The sequence below is a fragment of the Globicephala melas genome, chromosome 3, assembly GCF_963455315.2.
Source record: "Globicephala melas chromosome 3, mGloMel1.2, whole genome shotgun sequence".
Taxonomy (NCBI): domain Eukaryota; kingdom Metazoa; phylum Chordata; class Mammalia; order Artiodactyla; family Delphinidae; genus Globicephala; species Globicephala melas.
This window is the reverse complement of record NC_083316.1, coordinates 27833884-27856804: the sequence shown is the minus strand read 5'-3', so window position 1 is coordinate 27856804 and position 22921 is coordinate 27833884. Positions and strand designations below refer to the sequence as shown.

Here is a 22921-nt window from a genome sequence, read left to right as displayed (position 1 = left end):
GCCAGGACGATGGCTAGCTCATCTTCCAAACTAAACACCTACTGAGAGAAAGCCAAGATGAGTGCAACCTCTCCCCATCGCCTGGAGCCTACATGTACTTAAGGCCACAGAGATCCCTAGTAGCCAAGTTTCTATCTTTATTTATATGTATTTTTGGCTGCACCTCGCGGCTTGCAGGAATCTTAGTTCCCCGACCAGGGACTGAACCCTCGACAGTGAGAGTGCAGAGTCCTAACCCCTGGACCGCCAGGGAACTCCCCCAATTTTCTATCTTTAATATCAAGAGTAAGTAGCTAGTGTTTAGATAGTGAGTGTTATCTGTCAAGCACCGTTCCAAATCTATTACATATATTACTACATTGAATTCTCACAACCACCCTAGGAGGGAATACTATTATTGTTATGCCCATTGTGTAGATGAGGCAGGTGCAGCTGGGCCACCCCCGGAAGCTACACTCTGTAAGTGGCCTCCTGTTTCCATCCACACCTATTGCCAGATGTGGCTTAGCCGCTTCCTTTGCAGCAAAATCAAGAGGTGAAACTGGTCTTACCTCCCATTACTTCACCTGATAAAGAGGCAGTTATTTTCTCCATTTATTGCTGAGTGACTTGAGGCCTCTTAAAGAAGTCATGCAGTTCTTTTACTGTCAGATCATCATCCCCAGGGGCAGTGCTATTACCTCTCCTCTGCTATCCCCGCTGCCAAGTACAACTGCTTATGTACACAAAATGCAGTGGCCAAGAACATGATTTTGAAATAGGAAGCACAAGATTTTAATCCAAGTAACATTGCATGTTGGCTTTGTGACCTCTCTTACATTCTGTTTCTTTTTCTATGAAATGGGGATAGTAACTGAATCTGTGTCAGAGTCGTGGTGTGTATTAAATGAGGAGTATTGTAGCAAGTGTTCATTAAATGGTTACTATAATTATTATATGATTATACAACCAGCTTATGCTGGCTCTCTTAAAAGCACATTAGATCAAAAGCAACTGGGTCAAAAGCTGTATATGTATTTGCTCTTTTATTCTTTGGGCAATAGGTGCTGGGGTTTAGGCAAGTTAGTCTTTCTTTTTATATTTAAATCATGTTTAATTCTTTGAGATGTATCTTCAGAGACACGTCCTATAAGGCAGCAGTCTCCAACCTTTTTGGCACCAGGGACCGTTTTCGTGGAAGACAGTTTTTCCATGGACGGGTTGGGGGGTGTTTGTTCAAGCTGTAATGCGAGTGATGGAGGGAATGGTTCAGGAGGTAATGCAAGCAATGGGGGATGATGGGGAGAGGCAAATGAAGCTTTGCTCGCTGGCCCCCCGCTCACCTCCTGCTGTGCGGCCCGGATCCTAACAGGCTGCGGACCAGCACAGGTCCATGGCCCGGGGGTTGGGGACCCCTGTTATAAGGGACATAAGAGCTTCTCTTGAGAGGAGCCAGCATCAGGACAGGACCACGTACAGGGGGTACCATTGTAGGATAATGGCTGTATTCAGTTGAATAAGACTTTTTCTGTCCCTTACTGCTCTCCACTGCTCCAATCCTGGAAGAGCCAGAGACATCACTGTGAATCATAGAAGAAAAGAGAAACATGAGGGAAATACTAGAGAAGCTGACTACATCCAACCTCAGCCAACCTGCCCATTCCCCGCTGAGGTCTGAACTCTGAAGGGCAGTGAAGCTCTAATACTAACGAGGTCCAGATATTCCTTGAGGAGCTGGCAGTACAGAGGCCTGAGTCAATTTGACTCCTAGTGTTGGTACATTAGCACTATTAATTTGTGTAAAACACCTTTCTTGTTTTGTTTATTTACGCATTTTGGTCCTCATTCTCCACTCCCATTCCTCTGCATAGAAAACCATTTTAATGGGTTCCATATGTATTTTTTTGTTCGAGTATGTACTGGCAAACTCTGTGTTATTGTTTTTGCATGTATTTTCCATGAATGTAAATGGCTCTGTATTAACTTGTTTTGCTTCTTATTTTTCACTGAGCATTGTTTTTAAGGTTTGTTCATGTTGCTTTGTGCTCTGTTGCTCTTAGTTGCTGCAGTCAGAAACAAGGGTCTGGACTTTTAATAGTCTCTTAAAAATTGAGACAATTGGTTAGTACCTAAGAGTGAAAACTGTGCTCTGTCTCATATTTCCCTCTTTCTTTCTTTTATTGAAGTATAATTGACCTACAACACTCTGTTAGTTTCAGGTACACAACATAGTGATTTAATATTTCTATACATTTCAAAATGATCACTGGTAAGTCTAGTTACCACCTGTCACCATACAAAGATATGACAATATTATTATTACTATTTTAGATTTTAGCAAAAGAATTTATTTTTTTTTAAATTTATTTAATTAATTAATTTATTTTTGGCTGTGTTGGGTCTTCATTACCGCACATGGGCTTTCTCTAGTTGTGACGAGCAGGGGCTACTCTTTGTTGCAGTGTGCGGGCTTCTCATTGCAGTGGCTTCTCTTGTTGCGGAGCACAGGCTCTAGGCGTGCAGGCCTCAGTAGTTGTGGCTCGCAGGCTCAGTAGTTGTGGCTCACGGGCTCTAGAGCGCAGGCTCAGTAGTTGTGGCGCATGGACTTAGTTGCTCCACAGCATGTGGGATCTTCCCAGACCAGGGCTTGAACCCGTGTCCCCTGCATTGGCAGGCGGATTCTTAACCACTGTGCCACCAGGGGAGCCCAGAAGAAGAATTTATTAAAGGGATCCTGGATTGCTCAAAGAAATGCCAGGAGAGCTGAGAGCCAAGTGTGGATGCTTTGCAGGAAGAACAAAGGTCAGAATATGGCTGCCTCTGCGGCCACTGCCTCTGCCGTGTCCTAGACACTTCAGCTTGTGATGCTCATCCACTGGGGCTAGACGCTGGGTGCTGCTTGCGAGCCCCAGCTCCTCCTTCATCTCGGGGCCGCTACCATAATCCCTGCTTCTTAGTATCACTGCTTCTGGATTCAAAGTCAAGGCAGTGCCTCTGATGAATGAAGCGTGAGTGTACGGGTTGCTCCAGAGCTGCTAGACTGGTGAGGGACATGCTTCCTGCACTTGCATCTTCTCTCCTGGGAGGTGGGCTCTGTTCCCAAGACCCATGATGAGGACCTCCCTAAATGTGGTAAAGACGTTCAGATGCAAGGCAGCCATAGGAACAACAAATGGTCATCTTTACATCTACTGTATGAATGATGCAGCTAGACCTGGTGGAGGATACAGAGGTGAATCACACCTAGAACTTGCCTTCAGAGGCCTTATAGACTTGGAATTCTCTTCCTTTCAACGTGTACATTTATTTGGCACCATAGTTTGCAAAGCCCTCTCATTGTCATTGTTTCATTAGCTCCTCCCAACAGCCATGTAAGGTAGACAGAACTGATATTATCTCTATTTTATACTTGAAGAAGCTAAGAAGTTAGGTGATGAACCCAAGGTCCCACTGCTGGTGAGTGGCAGAGCGGGAACTTGGCCTGTCCTCTGATTCCAGGCCCAACGTCAACCAGAAGTAAGACGTGATCACAAATATTTTGCTTCATTGATTCCTAGGCATGCGGTTTTCCCCCACATTTTTTTTTATGTTAACAAAACAAGCCTTTATTTTTAACTTTTCATCACAGAAATTTTCAAATGTACACTAAAGAAAATAATATAATAAACTCCCATTACCCAGCACTTCAATAACTACAAATTATGGCTACTTTTGTTTCATCTATAATCCCCCCTCACTCCCACCTCCACCCCCAGTATTTTATTTTATTTATTTATTTTTTAAAACTTATTTATTTTTGGCTATGTTGGGTCTTCGTTGCTGTGCGTGGGCTTTCTCTAGTTGTGGCGAGGAGGGGCTGCTCTTTGTTGCGGTGCGCGGGCTTCTCATTGCGGTGGCTTCTCTTGTTGCGGAGCACGGGCTCTAGGCACATGGGCTTCAGTAGTTGTGGCACATGGGCTCAGTAGTTGTGGTTCGTGGGCTCTAGAGCGCAGGCTCAGTAGTTGTGGTGCATGGGCTTAGTTGCTCTGTGGCATGTGGGATCTTCCCGGACCAGGGCTTGAACCCCGTCCCCTGCATTGGCAGACGGATTCTTAACCGCTGCGCCACCAGGGAAGCCCCACCCCCAGCATTTTAGAGCAAATAGGCTTCCTTAAAAGATAGGACTTTTAAACTTAGTGATTACACACTTCACATGTCTGTTTCTCTTTTATCACCTCACCAAGACACTAGATAGAGTATGGTGCCACTTTATGCAAATTTTTTTAATTGAGGTATAATTGATATATGACATTCCACTCAGATGTACAACATAATGATTCAATATTTGTATACAGGGCTTCCCTGGTGGCGCAGTGGTTGAGAGTCCGCCTGCCGATGCAGGGGACATGGGTTCGTGCCCTGGTCCGGGAAGATCACACATGCCACGGTGCAGCTGGGCCCGTGAGCCATGGCCGCTGAGCCTGTGCATCCGGAGCCTGTGCTCCGCAACGGGAGAGGCCACAACAGTGAGAGGCCCACGTACCGCAAAAAAAAAAAAAAAAAAAAAAAAAAAAAAATTAAAAATATATTTGTATACAGTGAAAATTATCACCACAATGTTTAGTTAACATTTGTCACCATAAAATGTTAAAGATTGTTTTTCTTATAATGAGAACAACATTTAAATTTGCAATAGAGTATTATTGACTATAGTAACCATAGTGTACATTACATCCCTGTGACATACTTATTTTATAATGAGAAGTTTATAGCTCTAGATCCCCTTCACCCATTTTGCCCAACCCCACAAGTCTCCTCCCATCTGGCAACCACTGATCTGTTTGGTAGATCTATGAATTCAGTTTTATGTCTATTTTTTCAGTTGTTGTGTCTTTTAGATTCCACATATAAGTGAAATCATACAGTATTTGCCTTTACCTGTCTGGCTTATTTCACTGAGCATAATATCCTCAAGGTCCATTAGTGTCTCAAATGGCAAGATTATATTCTTTTTTAATGCTGAGTAGTATTCTTCTGTGTGTGTGTGTGTGTGTGTGTATGTGTATATATATATGCCATATCTTTCATATTCATTTATCTACTGATTGACACAGTTTTTTTTTTCATATCTTGGCTATTGTAAATAATGCCACAATGAACATAAGGTGCGTATATCTTTTTGATTAGAGTTTTTGTTTTTTTCAGATAAATAACCAGAAATGCTGGATCATATGGTATTTCTATTTTTAATTTTTTGTTTTCCAAAAAAATTTGGATAAATTTTACTTATTTTTTCTGCCTAATTGTTCTAGCTAGGAACTCCAAAATATGTCAAATGAAAGTCCTATGAGTGAGCATTCTTTTCTTGTTCCTGATCTTAGAAGAAAAACTTTCAGCTTTTTACCATTGAGTATGTCATATATGGCCTAGGTTATACTGAGGTATGTTTAGTCTACACCCACTCTGTTGAGAGTTTTTATCATAAACAGATGTTGAATCTTGTCAGATGTTTTTTCTGCATCTATTAATACAAGCATGTGATTTTTGTCTTTTATTTTGTTAGTGTGCAGTATCATGTTGATGGATTTGAAGATGTTGACCATCCTTGCATTGCTGGAATAAATCCCCTTTGATCATGGTGTATGATCCTTTTAATGTATTGTTAAATTCAGCTTGTTAATATTTTGTTTCGGATTTTTGAAATCCGAATGAAAGAGATTTCTGTGCATTAGTTTTGTATCCTGCTACTTTGCCAAATTCATTGATTAGATCTAATAGTTTTCTGGTAGCATCTTTAGGATTCTTTATGTGTAGTATCATGTCATCTGCAAACAGTGACAGCTTTACTTCTTCTTTTCTGATTTGGATTCCTTTCCTTTCTTTTTCTTCTCTGATTGCTATGGCTAAAACCTCCAAAACTATGTTGAATAAGAGTGGTGAGAGTGGGCAACCTTGTCTTGTTCCTGATCTTAGAGGAAATGGTTTCATTTTTTCACCATTGAGAATGATGTTGGCCGTGGGTTTGTCATATATGGCCTTTATTATGTTGAGGTAAGTTCCCTCTATGCCTACTTTCTAGAGGGTTTTTAGCATAAATGGGTGTTGAATTTGATCAAAAGGTTTTTCTGCATCTATTGAGAAGATCATATGGTTTTTATCCTTCAATTTGTTAATATGATGTACCATGTTGATTGATTTCTGTATACTGAAGCATCCTTGCCTTCCTGGGATAAATCCAACTTGATCATGGTGTATGATCCTTTTAATGTGCTGTTGAATTCTGTTTGTTAGTATTTTGTTGAGGATTTTGCATCTATGTTCATCAGTGATATTGGCCTGTAGTTTTCTTTTTTGTGACATCTTTGTCTGGTTTGGGTATCAGGGTGATGGTGGTCTCATAGAATGAGATTGGGAGTGTTCCTCCCTCTGCTGTAATTTGGAAGAGTTTGAGAAGGATTGGTGTTAACTCTTCTCTAAATGTTTGATAGAATTTGCTGTGAAGCTATCTGTCCTGGGCTTTTGTTTGTTGGAAGATTTTAATCACAGTCTCAATTTCAGTGTTTTTGTGGTTGGTCTGTTTATATTTGCTATTTGTTCCTTGTTCAGTCTTGGAAGGTTGTACTTTTCTAAGAATTTGTCCATTTCTTCCAGGTTGTCCATTTTATTGGCATATAGTTGCTAGTAGTAATCTCTCATGATCCTTTTTATTTCTTCAGTGTCCATTGTTACTTCTCCTTTTTCATTTCTACTTCTATTGATTTGAGTCTTCTCTGTTTTTTTCTTGATGAGTCTGGCTAATCGTTTATCAATTTTCTTTATCTTCTCAAAGAACCAGCTTTTAGTTTTATTGATCTTTGCTATTGTTTCCTTCATTTCTTTTTCATTTATTTCTGATCTGCTCTTTATGATTTCTTTCCTTCTGCTAACTTTGGGGGGATTTTGTTCTTTTTTCTCTAATTGCTTTAGGTGTAAGGTTAAGTTGTTTATTTGAACTGTTTCTTGTTTCTTGAGGTAGGATTGTATTGCTATCAACTTCCCTCTTAGAACTGCTTTTGCTGCATCGCATAGGTTTTGTGTCGTCATGTTTTCATTGTCATTCATTTCTAGGTATTTTTTGATTTCCTCTTTGATTTCTTCAGTGATTTCTTGGTTATTAAGTAGCATATTGTTTAGCCTCCGTGTGTTTGTATTTTTTATAGATTTTTTTCCTGTAATTGATATCTAGTCTTATAGCGTTGTGGTCGGAAAAGATACTTGAGATGATTTCAATTTTTTAAAATTTACCAAGGCTTGATTTGTGACCCAAGGTATGATCTATCCTGGAAAATGCTGCATGAGCACTTGACAAGAAAGTGTGTTCTATTGTTTTTGGATGGAATGTTCTATACATATCAATTAAGTCCATCTTGTTTCATGTAACATTTAAAGGTTGTGTTTCCTTATTTATTTTCATTTTGGATGATCTGTCCATTGCTGAAAGTGGGGTGTTAGAGTCCCCAACTATTCTTGTGTTACTGTCTATTTCCCTTTTTATGGTTCTTAGCATTTGCCTTATGTGTTGAGGTGCTCCTTTTGTGGGTGCATAAATATTTCCAATTGTCATATCTTCTTCTTGGATTGATCCCGTGATCATTATGTAGTGTCCTTCTTTGTCTCTTGCAATAGTCTTTCTTTTAAAGTCTATTTTGTCTGATAGGAGACTTGCTAGTCCAGCTTTCTTTTGATTTGCATTTGCATGGCATAACTTTTTTCAATCCCCTCACTTTCAGTCTGTATGTGTCCCTAAGTCTGAAGTGGGTCCCTTGCAGGCAGCATATATATGGGTCTTGTTTTTGTATCCATTCAGCCAGTCTATGTCTTTTGGTTGGAGCATTTAATCCATTTACATTTAAGGTAGTTATCAATATGTATGTTCCTATTACCATTTTCTTAATTGTTTTGGATTTGTTATTGTAGGTCTTTTCCTTCTCTTGTGTTTCCTGCTAGAGAGGTTCCTTTAGCTTTTGTTGTTAAGCTGGTTTGGTGGTTCTGAATTCTCACTTTTGCTTGTCTGTAAAGGTTTTAATTTCTCTGTCAAATCTGAATGAGATCCTTGCTGGGTAGAGTAATCTTGGTTGTAGTTTTTCCCTTTCACCACTTTAAATACGTCCTGTCACTCCCTTCTGGCTTGCAGAGTTTCTGGTGAAAGATAAGCTGTTAACCTTATGGGGATTCTGTTGTATGGTATTTGTTGTTTTTCCCTTGCTGCTTTTAATATATTTTCTTTGTATTTAATTTTTGATAGTTTAATTAATATGTGTCCTGGCATGCTTCTCCTTGGATTTATCCTGTATGGGACTCTCTGCACTTCCTGGACTTGGTTGCATATTTCCTTTTCCATATTAAGGAAGTTTTCAACTATAATCTCTTCAGATATTTTCTCAGTCCCTATCTTTTTCTCTTCGTCTTCTGGGACCCCTATAATTCGAATATTGTTGTGTTTAATGTTGTCCCAGAGGTCTCTGAGACTGTCCTCAATTCTTTTCATTCTTTTTTCTTTAATCTGCTCTGTGGTAGTTATTTCCACTCTTTTATCTTCCAGGTCACTTATCCATTCTTCTGCCTCAGTTATTCTGCTATTGATTCCTTCTAGAGAATTTTTAATTTCATTTGTTGTGTTGTTCATCATTGTTTATTTGCTCTTTAGTTTTCTAGGTCCTTGTTAAATGTTTCTTGTGTTTTCTCCATTCTGTTTCCCAGATTTTGGATCATCTTTACTACCATTACTCTGAATTCCTTTTCAGGTAGACTACCTATTTCCTCTTCATTTGTTTGGTCTGGTGGCTTTTTACCTTGTTCCTTCATCTGCTGTGTGTTTCTCTGTTTTCTCATTTTGCTTAACTTACTGTGTTTGGGGTCTCCTTTTCGCAGGCTGCAGGTTCATAGTTCCCATTGTTTTTGGTGTCTGCCACAGGGGGTAAGGTTGGTTCAGTGGGTTGCGTAGGCTTCCTGTTGGAGGGGACTGGTGCCTGTGCTCTGGTGGATGAGGCTGGATCTTGTCTTTCTTGCAGGACCACATTCGGTGGTGTTTTGGGGTGTCTGTGACCTTATTATGATTTTAGGCAGCCTTTCTGCTAATGGGTGGTGTTGTGTTCCTGTCTTGCTAGTTGTTTGGCATGTCTAGCTAGGGTGTCCAGCACTGTAGCTTGCTGGTTGTTGAGTGGAGGTGGGCCTTAGCATTGAGATAGACGTGTCTGGGAGAGCTTTTTCTGTTTGATGTTACATGGATCCGGGAGGTCTCTGGTTGACCAATGTCTGGAACTCAGCTCTCCCACATCAGAGGCACAGGCTTGACACTCGGCTGGAACACCAACACTTTGTCAGCCACACAGCTCAGAAAAAAAGGGAGAAGAAAAGAAAGAAAGAAGAAAAAAAAATAAAATAAAGTTATTACAATAAAATTTTTTTAAATTATTAAAAATTAAAAAAATATTTTTAAAGTAATAAACAAAAAAAAGTAAAGAACGAACAGAACAACCAAACCAAAAAAGAAATCCACCAAAGATAATAAGCGATAGAAACTATATTTAAAAAAAAAAAAAAAGGACAGACAGAACCCTAGGACAAATGGTAAAAGCAAAGCTATACAGACAAAATCACACCAAGAAACTTACACAGTCAGAAAAAGAGAAAAAGGGGAAAAATTATATATCTATACTAAAAAAGAAAAAAGGAAGAGAGCAACCTAATCAATAAACAAACCTACCTGTGATAATAAGCTCTAAATACTAAACTAAGTGAAACATAAATCCAGAAACAAATTTGATGCAGAAAGCAAACGCCAAGTCTGCAGTTGCTCCCAAAGTCCACCTCCTCAATTTTGGGATGTTTCATTGTCTATTCAGGTATTCCACAGATGCCGCATGCATCAAGTTGACTGTGGAGATTACCTGAGGGTGTCTGTTCTTCGACCAGACAGGATGGGGTTAACGAAACAGCTGATTAGGGGGCTCTGGCTCACTCAGGCCTGGGGGAGGGAGGGGTACGGATGTGGGGTGAGCCTGTGGCAGCAGAGACCAGCATGACATTGCAACAGCCTGAGGCGTGCCATGTGTTCTCCCTGGGAGGTTGTCCCTGCATCATGGGACCCTGGCAGTGGTGGGCTGCACAGGCTCCCAGGAGGGGAGGTGCGGACAGTGACCTATGCTTGCACACAGGCTTCTTGGTGGCTTCAGCAGCAGCCTTAGCGTTTCATGCCCATCTCTGGGGTCTGCGCTGATAGCCACAGATCGCGCCAGTCTCTGGAGCTTGTTTAGGTGGTGCTCTGAATCCCCTCTCCTCGCGCACCCTAAAACAATGGTCTGTTGCCTCTTCGGCAGCTCCAGACTTTTTCCCGTACTTCCTCCCAGCTAGCCGTGGCGCACTAGCCCCTTCAGGCTGTGTTCACACAGCCAACCCCAGTCCTCTCCCTGGGATCTGGCCTCCGAAGCCCAAGCCTCAGCTCCCAGCCCCCGCCCATGCCGGCGGGTGAGCAGACAAGCCTCTCAGGCTGGTGACTTCTGGTCAGCACCGATCCTCTGTGCGGGAATCTCTCTACTTTGCCCTCTGCACCCCCATTGTTGCGCTGTCCTCCATGGCTCTGAAGCTTCCTCCCTCCGCCACCCCCACAGTCTCCGCCCTCGAAGGGGCTTCCTAGTGTCTGGAAACTTTTCCTCCTTCACAGCTCCTTCCCAGAAGTGCAGGTCCCGTCCCAATTCTTTTGTCTGTTTTTTCTTTTGCCCTACCCAGGTACATAGGGAGTTTCTTGCCTTTTGGGAAGTCTGAGGTCTTCTGCCAGCGTTCAGTAGGTGTTCTGTAGGAGTTGTTCCACATGTAGATGTATTTCTGATGTATTTGTGGGGAGGAAGGTGATTTCCATGTCTTACTCCTGTGTCATCTTGAAGGTTTCCCCATGACAGTATTATTGACTATATTCCCCACACTGTATATTTCATCCCCATAACTCATTTGGTAACTGGAAGTTTGTACCTCTTAATCTCCCTCATCTATTTCACTCATCCCCCTACCCCTTCCCCTTTGGCAACCACCTGTTTATTCTCTGTATCTATGAGTCTGTTCTGTTTTGTTATGTTTGTTCATTTGTTTTGGTTTTTAGATACCATATATAAGTGAGATCATAGGGTATTTATCTTTCTCTTATTTCACTTAGTATTATACCTTCTAGGTTCATCCATGTTGTCACAAATGTGAGATTTCATTCTTTTTTATGCCTAGTAATATTTTATGGCTGAGTAATATTCCATTGTATATATACGTCACATCTTCCTTATCCATTCATCTATTGATAGACACTTATGTTGCTTCCATATCTTGGCTGTTGTAAATAATGCTGCTATGAACATTGGGGTGCATATATGTTTTCAAATTAGTGCTTTTGTTTTCTTTGGAGAAATACAGAGAAGTGGAATTGCTGGATCATATGGTAGTTCTATTTTTAGTTTTTTGAGGAACTGCCATACTGTTTCCCATAGGGTCTGCAGCAACTTACATTTCCCCCAACAGTGTACCAGGGTTGCCTTTTCTCCACATTCTCGCCAATAGTTGTTATTTGTTGTCTTTTTGATGATGGCCATTCTGACAGGTGTGAGGTGATATCTCATTGTGGTTTTGATTTGCATTTCCCCAATGATTAGTGATGTTGAGCATCTTTTAATGTGCCTGTTGGCCATCTGTATGACTCCTCTGGAAAAATGTCTGTTCAGGTCCTCTGCCCGTTTTCTTAACTGGGTTGTTTTTTGATGTTGTCTGTCCTATATTTCACCCAAGGCACAGATGAACAACAAGTGTGTTTGAAGGCAGTTGTCTGGAAAAGAACTCTTTTGTAATTGTACCCTATGAAGTCCAGTTCTTTTGTTTAGCCAGCTACAAATGTGTTCACTGCTACATCCACACAAATGAATTGGGTACCTGTGATGTGCAAGATTCTGGCCTCTAAAGGGTTTGGGAATAAATAATATAATAAACAAAAGGCTTTGTAAAATTGGGCTGTTCTGGGAGCTACAGAAAGTAAGGACATGGGGGTTCAGGGGAGGGAGAAAGAACTTTAAGCAAGGACATTAGGAGAAAGAAGAGGGAGAATTTGAGTTGGGACTTTAAAAAATAAGCATAAGATTATGTTAAACATAAGATTCTGATAGAGAGTGTGAAAGACATTGTAGTTGGGGAGGTAACTTGAACAAAGTAACGCAAGTTACAAAGTGCAAGAGGTACAGCTGGGAGGTGGAAATAGAAAAGTAGAAAAAAGTAGAATTTTTTTCCTCTTCCTCTCTCTCCTTCTCCCTCTCCTTCCCCTTTTGTTTTCTTCTTTCCTTCCTTCCCTCCCTCTCTCTCTTTTTTTTTTTTTTTGCCTGAAGCAAAAGATTCGTTTATCTGCGTTTAAGTGGTTAATGGTTTGCTTTAAGTAGTCTGTAATCCAGAGCCTGATGCTTACTCCGTACTAGTTAGATTCCTTGTTATTCTCAAACAGGAGAATGAAGAGGCAGTGATGGAGATTTCAATTTGAGGAAGTCAAAAGGTGTCTGTGTTCTTGTGTGTGGAAGGAAGGAAGAAGTGTGCGTGTCTTGAATTTCTAAAGTGGCAATTTTCATATTTTGACCCCATGCCTCTGATCCTAGTACGTTCCCTTACCATTTTATGTTGTATATTTTATAAAAATAAAAAAGAAACACCCAAGTTCTTTTAAGTACTCATTGCTACATTACAGAACACTTGTGCTGTAACCGTGCAAGGTTTGTCAGAGTGTACATGATGGGTTCACTGTGCTTTTGCAGTTTTCCTCCAACATGACTTAACTGGAAATTCCAGAGGCATTTACACTCCTTATGTGAAGCCCTGTGATTTGTATTAATGAACTCTAGACCTGAAATGTTCCTGTTTGTCATAATGATCTTGCCCCTTTCCTAACCATATTCCTCATGAGTTAATTCTTGTCTTAGTTTGTCTCCAGTAAAACATCTGACATCCAGAGCTATGTCTTGGTGTCAGCTCAGAGAGCCACCTGTCATCTATGAGACAGTCCCAGGTAAATTTGTGTTGTTCGGGGAATTTGATATTGATGGTGTTTGTATGGTGGAAACGATCTCTACACTTCAACAGTGGGATTTTGCAATCAACAGGGTGAAATCTAAGTTCCAAACAAGGTGTATTTGTCTTGCCACAGACTCAGCAGGGATCTCTTAGGCTTATTCTGCGTCTCCTTTTTTTCCAGAGCATTTTGTCAAGGCCCTGCCAGAATACCACGTGGTGGCTCCTGTCCGAGTCGACGCGAGCGGACATTTTCTATCTTATGGCTTGCACCATCCTGTCACCAGCAGCAGGAAGAAGAGAGATTTGGATGGCCCAGAGGACCGGGTGTACTACAGAATTTCCCATGAGGAGAAGGACCTGTTTTTTAACTTGACGGTCAATCAGGGATTACTTTCCAAAAGCTACATCGTGGAGAGGAGATATGGGAACCTCTCCCATGTGAAGATGGAGGCTTCCTCGGGTCCCCCCTGCCATCTCAGGGGCACAGTTCTGCAGCAAGGCACCAGGGTTGGGACTGCAGCCCTCAGTGCCTGCCATGGACTGGTGAGTCCCCTTACTTCTCTGCCCTCAGTCCCTGACTGTCGTGGTCTGCACACCCACTGCCAGTGGGTTCGTAGATGCATTTAACGCATAGGAATTGAGCACTTGTGGTGTGCATGGTCTGGGCTTCCAAACAGGCTGGGGAGAAAATGCATAAAATTAAAATCAGTCTGGGTGGTAGGGGGAATATGGACATTGAGGGTCCAGGAAGAACTTCAACCAGGAATATCAGGGCAAGGAGAGGAGGGGATCGGAGTTGGGTCTTCAACCTCCGAGGCAGCTCTGAGCGTGCTGGTGACTGACTGGGTGGCCAGCCACTTCTGAGTGCGAGGCTTACAGATGGGATGGTGATGGCAGCAGCTGCTATGATCTAATTGTTGACTGCGGGTAGTTTATAATCAGATTTCATGTGGGCCCTTGGGCTGTCAGTTGATTCCTTTGTGCCTCTGTTTTCTCCTCTGTAAAATGGAGATAATGATAGCACCCAACTCACAGAGCAGGGGTTGGCAAACTACAGCCCACAGGCCAAATCTGGACCACCTCTTGTTTCTATAAATAAAACTTTATTGAAACACAGATATGCCCATGTGTTTATATTGTCTACGGCTGCTTTTGAGCTGCAAGAGCAGAGCTGGGTGTTCAGGATAGAGACTGTATGGGGCCACGAGGCCCCAGATATTTGCCATCTGGTCTTTGCAGAAAAAGTTTGCTGACCCCTGTAATAGAGTACTGTGAGCATTAAATGAATTCATATATATATAAATCTTAGAAGAGTATTTAGTAAATAGTAGATAATGAAGATTGGCTGCTATTATTATTATTTATATTTCTAACATGCCAGACACTGGAACGTGTGGCTTATTATGTGATTTACACACACTGTCCTCTCTACAATGTGCCCCCACCCCGCCACCAGTTTAGCTATGTTTTAACAGATGATGCAGTTTGGAGATGTTGAATATCTTTACTGTGTTGTTGTTAATTTGAGCCCGAGTCTTTCAACTGTTCTGTGCTGCCTCTCAAAATGTGACCAAGCTTGTTTTTCAAAATTTAAACCTTAAAAAAAAAAGTGGGCCCTTTGTTCCCCCTTACTTCTAGCAGCGACGACAGTGACAGCCCCACTGGTAGCTGCTTGGCGAACAATGCCTAGGACTTATGTTGAGGTTTCGTCATGCTGGAGTAGGGGGCAGGCACCAGCACTAACCAGGGGTACTTAGGGACTGACTGTGGGTGGAAAGCCTCCAGAGTCCTGGGGACAGTTGTGGCAGAGACTTGGGCATCGGCCTTGGCACCTGTACATGGGCTTTTTTTTTTAATATAAATTTATTTATTTATTTGTTTGTTTGTTTATTTCTGGCTGCGTTGGGTCTTTGTTGCTGCACACGGGCTTTCTCTAGTTGTGACGAGCAGGGGCTCCTCTTCGTTGCGGTGCGTGGGCTTCTCATTGCGGTGGCTTCTCTTGTTGTGGAGCACGGGTTCTAGGCATGTGGGCTTCAGTAGTTGTGGCACATGGGCTCAGTAGTTGTGGCTCGTGGGCTCTAGAGCACAGGCTCAGTAGTTGTGGCGCATTGGCTTAGTTGCTCCGTGGCATGTGGGATCTTCCTGCACCAGGGTTCAAACCCGTGTCCCCTGCGTTGGCAGGTGGATTCTTAACCACTGTGCCACCAGGGAAGTCTGACCGGGGTTGTTTTGCTGGGCAAACCCGCTAGTGGTGTTCACATTCCTACAGGAAGCGCTCATCTCAAATCCTCCCATCCTTACTGCCAGTTTGATAAGAACCCTGCTCTTCATAATTTAAGAGTCTGTTTATCCTGTACCTGTCTAGTTTGGCTTTGCTTGAAAACTGTGGGAAAATTAATGTAAAACATTGTACATCAGTTTATAGGTACCAAGAAAGTTCAATGTTCTGAAGGACCTCTGGGGATGAATCGTTTTGTACGATAAGCGGAAAGTCTTGCTTTGCCATTTTTTGGTAAATCTAGATATTCATATGTAGCTATTTATCATTTCATAAATGACACAAAATAAAAAAAGATGCCCTATTCTTTTCTTCTTCTCCCAGGGTCTCATACAGTGCTTGGTTGAACCAGGGGATATCTCCTGGCTCCATGGTCCTAATCCTCTGGGTTTCCTCTGGGTTCATATCACATTTTCCCTTTGCAATTTCTGCTTTCATTTCTATGAGACAACCCTGGAAGCATCAGTGTCACCTGATCCTCTACGACTAGGGTAACAGAAGAAAGAGCCCTTGTTCTAGAAGGACAGGCACATAGGAGTGAAGTGATCCACAAAACAAACATGCAAAAGCCACACTGCTCCAGAGAACACTGATGGGGGAACCCACCTATAGTCACTACCATTAACCATTCATAAACCGTTATCGTGCTCATAAAATCCTAGAAAGTTTAAATGCCATTGCCTTTCTGTGGCCTAGAGCAGTTTGGTCTGTGACTTCACAGAATCAACATCACCTGGGATTTCATTAAAAAGGCAAATTCATGGGCTACACTTCAGAACAAGTGCATCAGAATCTCTGGGGGTGGGCAGAAACCTATGTGAGTGTGTTTTAACAGCTTTACTGAGATGTAATTCACATACATACAATTTACCCACCTAAAGTATACAGTCCAATGGCTTTAAATATGTTCACAGGGTTGTGCAGCCATCACCACAATAGATTTTAGAACATTCTCATTAGACCCCGAAGAAACCCCTTAGCAGTCACTCTCCAATCCTCCCATCTCCCCTCCTCCGTGGGAGCCTCAAATCTACTTTTGGTGTCTGTTAACTGCTTTCTTTGAAACCTTTGATTTAATGACCTCTTCAGGAGATTCTGATGCTCCCTAAAGGCCTGGACTAGGGCAGTCATTCTTAACCCAGGCTGAACATTAGATCAACTAAGGCTTTTTTTTTTTAAATTGAAATATAGTTGATTTACAATACTGTGTTAATTTCAGGTATACAGCAAAGTGATTCAGTTATATATATATATGTATATATATATATATTTCAGATTATTTTTCATTATAGGTTATTACAAGTTACTGAATAGTTATTCCCTGTGCTGTATAGTAGTACCTAAGGAGCTTTAAAAAAGTACCCATGCCACAACCCCATGTTCCAGATGCTCTGATTTGACTGGTCAGTGGGGGTGGAGCCCAGGCGTCAGTATTTTTAAAAGCTCTCTAGGAGATTCCGATGTGCATTAGGTGTTGCCAATCACTGGATTAGTGCGAGTGGGTATTAATGAGCAGTATTAGCCAGTATTGCTCTAAAGTAGCCGCTCACCCAGGTGATTCTAGCGTGCAGCCAGGGTTGAGGACCATTGCCCTCAATTTCTCCCTACTTCCATCTTGTTTTCTCTAAGGGAAATCGCATGCTGGTTAGCATTATTCCAGGCTTGGGAATAGAATACTGGGAGCTTTGCAATTTCTAATGGCCCCAGAGAGCTGCAGGATCCACCATGTGGCCATTTTCAGATTCAGATTTCAGATTCATGCTAAGCACAGGAGCACAAAGAAACGAATGTGAACTAATAGACTTATGTGGTGGCCAAGATGATGGAAAGTTTTAGATCTAAATCCCTGAATGATGTTTTTCCAGGAGAACCAGTCCACTGGGATTATTTTGGATCTTTTCACACATAATTGGACAATTAATGGATGATTATAAAAAAGGCACCGAAAGCCCAATGAGTTCGTTTTGTGAGCACACAAGTTGGCTGGCTTCAAGCTCATTTGCTCATGTACCATCATTTCACAGTGCTCATCTACAGTGGTTCTAGTCAAAAGGTAGTGGTTGGACTTGAGTCTGATTTCTCCTGGCCAGTTGTCTGGGGCCTGATCTCCAGGATATTTATTTTCCTTTTCACCCAGGGACGACCCCACACTCAGATTCACAGGATGGCAGGCTTAGGATATGCTGCCTCTAAGCCTCCCAGCACTCCTAGGGACAGAGGTGGCATTGGGGAAGGCTTTCTGAGGCAGGAAACCCTCTTGTGTGGAGCAGGACATTTGCTTCTTGTTCGTATGGCTCAGGGCTGGCATATTCTTTGCTTCAGATGGGCTCATCCTAATGTTGGAGGCTGTGTTCTCTTGGAGTTTTCTATAATTTGAGGTTCATCTAGTCTCCCTTGGAGAAGACTCAGATGGTTACAAACTGAAGACCCAAGGAAGGTCACCCATGACAAGATGTGGGATGATCTCCTTCCTCCAGTTAATATCCTCTCACACGGCTCTGGTACCCATCCTCTTGGAAGCTGCTTTCAGACCGGGTCAGTCCCTGTCTGAAAGTTGACTCAGCAACTTTCTCTCTGTCATCTTCACCATTTTCACCATCTTTTCCCCTCAACATTTGTATAAACTTTGAAGTTATGGAATTTGTTTCTTTTGAACAGTTTAGTTGATTTGTTTTATTCTATGTTCTTTGATAGAGAAACTGTATTCTTTTATCAATTAGATTCAGAATTCATCCGCAGTGGGAGTTGTTACCTGTGAGAACCCTGGGGTGTGGTGCTGGATTTGCTGTTATCAAGGGCCCTACACGATGTGTTGCAGGCTAGTTTGCTGTTCGTATTTCAGTTTAGATTTCTGGACTAGGAGGATAGTGCAAGGTGTTAGACTCCACACTTATGTGTGATACAGGATTGGGGTTCTGCCTCTTCATGGAGTACCCCACTTCCACCAAGGGGCTTGGGCTAGGCATGCACTATCTAGACTGCATACTTGAGTCAGTAAAAAATTATTTTTAATTTTTACTCACAGTCAGGCAGAGTATTTCTCAGCTCAGTCTTTATTAAAGTGAATACAGTTCTTGGCTCCATCCTAAACCCTAGCCTCAATTCCAGGCCCTGCTGAGGAGTTGAAGGCTGACCCCTAATCTGAATAGCAGGGTTATTCAACTTCAACTCCTACTCAACTCTCTTTCGCTTTCCCTTTGGGCCTATTGAGATTTCCTGTCTTGTTTCAAGCTCAACTATGGATTAAAATTTTGAAAAGGTGTTATTTTTAGTTTTTTTAGAGTTAAACTTTTTATCTTGAGATAGTTGTAGTTTCATATGCCGTTGTAAGAACCTATACAGAGAGGTCCCCTTCCCCCACAGTGGTAACATCTTGCAAAATTACTATATAATATCATAGACAGGATCTGACATGGATACAGTCAAGATGCCCAACATTACCATGAAAACAATCACTCATGTTGTCCTTTTAAGCACACTCATTTCCTTCCTGCCTCTATTCTCTTTTGAGTTAATTTTTGTTTAAAGTGTGAGACTTAGGTAAAGGCTCATTCCCTTTCTTCCTCCCTCCCTCCCTCCCTCCCTCCCTTCCATCCTTCCTCCTTTTTCTTCTCTTTTTTTTGCCTATGGATGTCTGATTGCTCTAGCACCATATTTTAAAAGGCTACCTTCCCTCTATTGAATTGCTTCTGCACTTGTCAAAAATCAGTTGGACATATTTCTGTGAGTCTGTTTCTGAGTTTTATGTTCTAGTCTACCAATAGAATTTTCATTCCTATGTCTTCATTACTATTGCTTTAAAATCAGTATTGAAATCAAGTAGACTGATTGCTCCCATTTTATTCTTCTTTTTCAGAATTGTTTTAGTAATTCTAACTTCTTTTCCTTTCCATATAAATTTCAGAATAATCTGACAATAAAAAATTGCTGAGATTTTTTTTGACAGGAATTATATTAAACCTATATATTAATTTGGGGAAATTGACATTTACTACATTAGTCTTCTAATCCATGAACATGGTAGGTCTCTTCCAATTCTGCCCATGAGACCTATCTAGGTTGACTGGTGGAACTGAAAGGTCCACGATGCTTGGTCCTCCCTCTTTCCCAAGGTGAGAGTTATACAGCCTTCTGGGGAGGAATTCTAAATTCCACTCTGATGGCATTTCTCACAGGAAATCTTCCAGCCCATCACCCTTATAATATCACCCATTGGGTGGGCTGTCCTTGTGGGGCATCAGACCTACCCCACCCATAGGGTAGTTAGTGTGGGTAGAGAATGAGTCTCTTAAATAGACTCCAACAGTTGCCTTTTTTTCCCCTCTGGGTCAGATAATTTATTTGGGAAAAAAAAAATAGTGAACCATTTTTGCAAATTTGTTCCCCTGGTTTGTTTGGTCATATTAATTCTTGCAATATTCTGTTTTGGAAAGTTTCCTGATTCTAAATTAGTCTGGTAGAATGATAGCAATTTCTTCTGTGCTGAGCCTCACTGTCTCCCCATCACGGAAAGACGGGGGCTGGTGGGATGACCACATTTTATTCATAGGTGAGATTTGGCTCGTCGATTTAGGGCATGCTTGGAGAAGAGTGTCCTGGTGTAACATAAATTTCTATTCCTCAGTAGTATGATCTATGATTTCTTTTCAGTCTGAAGGACTTCAGTGCCCTTTTAATTTGACTGCCTTTTTACAAGCTTTTAAATGTGCAACCTATCTGGAAAGTTGTGGCAAGAACCTGCTTTTTAGTGACTGTTTTCATTCCAACATGCCCTTTGCAATCTATCTGTCTATCTATCTATCTATCATCATTATATCTATCAATCTAATCATCTAATTATTTGTCTATCTATCATCTATATCCTCTATCTCTATCTCTGTATATGTATGTGACTAACTACTACATTTGTATATCTAACTCTGACATTTCTTGGAACTTCAGCTGTCTATCTGCCATTTCCACATGCCTAACAGGAATCTCAAATTTAAGATGTTCAAAGCAACACCCTCAATTCCCTGCTCCCACACTCTTCCCCATTGCTGTACGTGGTAACTCCATTTTCCCTGTTACCCAGGTCAAAAACCCATGGAATTATTCTATCATTGACTCATCTCTTTTTCTCACACTCTCTATCTATTCTTATCAGCAAGTCCTATCAGCTCTTCCTTCAAAATATCAATATATTCAGAATTTACCACTCTTGTCACCTCCACAGCTAACCCCCTAGTCCAGAAATTCTCAGCAGGGCTGGTTGTGCCCGCCAAGTGACATTTGGCAATGTCTGGAGACATTTTGGGTTGTCACCACTGGGGGAGGGGAGGATTGCGTCTGGCATCTAGTGAGGCCAAGGATGCTACTAAACTTCCTATAATGCACAGAACAGCCCCACAACAAAGGATTATATGGTCCAAAATGTCAATTGTTCCGAGGCTGAGAAACCGTGCCCTAGTCCTAGTCACCATTCTCTCTCCTCTGGACCATTGCATCGACCTCCCGAGTGGCTCCTCTGCTTCTTCCCTTAACTCCCTACAAGCTATTACTCGCAGAGTGACAAGACTGGACTTCTAAACACATTTATAGAGCAGTGCATTCTTCTGCTTAAAATCTTCTACTGGTTTTAAGTCCACGATGCTTGGTCCTCCCTCCCTCAAGAAAATCCAAATAACTTGCCCTGGCTTCCAGAGCTCCCTCTGATCTGGGGGGCCCACCTCCCTGCACCCCTCTCCCACCATGTTGCCCTCCTGCAGAGTCCTCTAGCCACACTGACCTTCTCTCTGTTTTTCAAAGTATCAGGCACACTCTGGCTTCATTGTCTTTGCATGGACGGTTTCTTCTGCCTACAACACTCTTCCCTCGGATTTCTACATAGCTGCACCTTCTTCTTCTTCTGTCTTTCAGATCCCAGCTTGTGGTATTCCCTGACTACACAAAGTCTACACTCCTCCGGTATTCTATCACATTGCCTATTTTATTTTTTAAAAAACCTAAAATACCTGATATTTTCTTCTCTTTTTTGCTTAACTTTTCTTCCTCTCACCCTGTCTTGTTTGCACATGTTAAGCTATGTTTCATAATAAACACTCAGTAAATAGTGGTTGAATGGATGTGCTTATTTCAGTATTTAGCCTTTATACTGCTCCAAGTTTCTGTAGACCCTCCCAGTCTGTGGCTTCACAATGAGATTATAATTCCTCAGCTACCCAAGCAATGACTTGAATGCCATCTATTGAACTCCAGAATGCAGTCTGCTTAAATGTTCCCTGAGCCACTTCTGATGGGTTCCCAGGGTGCTGGCTCCCCATCATGGCTGGGTGATGTTACCTCTACTCCAAGATCCTCCTGGGTCTATCACTCTACAAGCATGGTGACTGCCACCATCATGTTGACTTTGGCAAGGGGACACCGCAATCAACTTTGCTATTCTCTTCTGCATCTCATTCAGGCCTTTTCTTTGTTCTGTAAAACACATCAGAGTCCAAACTATAATTTTCAGCAAGATTTCTTTGAAGGTTTGCATGTAAAAGGAAGAGAAGTACAACACAAATAATAACCTAAAACTGCCAGTCACCTTGGCTGTGCTTAGAGCCTAGGCTGAACTTCAAGAGCATCTCTAACCAAGCACTTGGGCTTTCATCATGTAGCATGAATCATCCTACAGCAATCTCCAGTGTAAGGGATGCCCCTAAACATAGTTCTCTCCGGAGGCCTGGGTCCAATCATGAGGCTGCTGGGAAAGGAGGAAATTTCCCTAGCCTGAGACCCATCTTTGTTTCTAGTTCTCCTTTCCAGGAGTTCCTTTCAAGGAATATCTACTTTCTTCAGAGGGATGCCCAACCTAAAGGTGCTGGGTCCCACCGGGCAGTTTTTGCGTTACAAACCCTACAAAGGTACCCCATCCAGGGGACCAGTTGGGGCTGAAATCCATCTCAGGCTCTGCCAGCCGAACCATGTCCTGGCTCCAGGAGGAAAAGGGGTATTTTTATAATCCTTGTGGTCAAAGAGGAGCATCTTTTTGTAATTTGTCTACTTAGATGCGGTGCCTTTTAAAATTCATCTGTCTGGAGGGGGCATCTGTTAAAATTTCATCTGCCTCCCCTGCAATTGCCCCCTCTTGCAATTTGCACAAATGTGTGCTACTGCAGTAGCCCTGGAGCCCCCTTCCCATAGGACTTGGCTCTGTGGCCCCCAAGTGACAATCACAGGGGAACACAGCAATCCACGGCCAGTGTGTTCCCCAAAGCCTGAGGTATTCAGTTTCAAATAACAGTGTGGAGAGATGGGGTGTGTGTGCATTAGTAACAGATCCTTTTCCACTGAGCTGCAGCAAGTCCTGACCGAGTGCCTTTCCCAATCTCCCTTTTGCTTCAAGGTGAAGAACAAGTCTGTTCTATTTCCTGAAACTCGGGGGTCTTTGCTACTGATCTCTAGTGAACAACTGCTTGAGCTGGAACACAAGGGAGGGGGTCTTCTCAAGAAGAAACAATTATTGATACATAAAGGCTCAGTTTCTATAAATATGTGTAGAGAAAAAACACTGCTCCCATAAGGATGCCCGAAACTGCAGTGAAACATTTCTGCTGAAATATATACCCAAGAGTCATGTTTGAAGGCATCCTTTTC

The 22921-nt window shown here is 42.1% G+C and overlaps 1 protein-coding gene across 1 annotated transcript in view; it reads left to right on the top strand.

Moving 5' to 3' along the window:
- Positions 1-22921, top strand: part of ADAMTS12 (ADAM metallopeptidase with thrombospondin type 1 motif 12) — a 388903-nt gene that overhangs the window by 5560 nt on the left and 360422 nt on the right. Inside the window, exon 2 of the mRNA XM_060295700.1 lies at positions 13205-13566. Coding sequence (XP_060151683.1) covers positions 13205-13566 — 362 coding nt within the window. The remainder of the gene's footprint in view (positions 1-13204; positions 13567-22921) is intronic.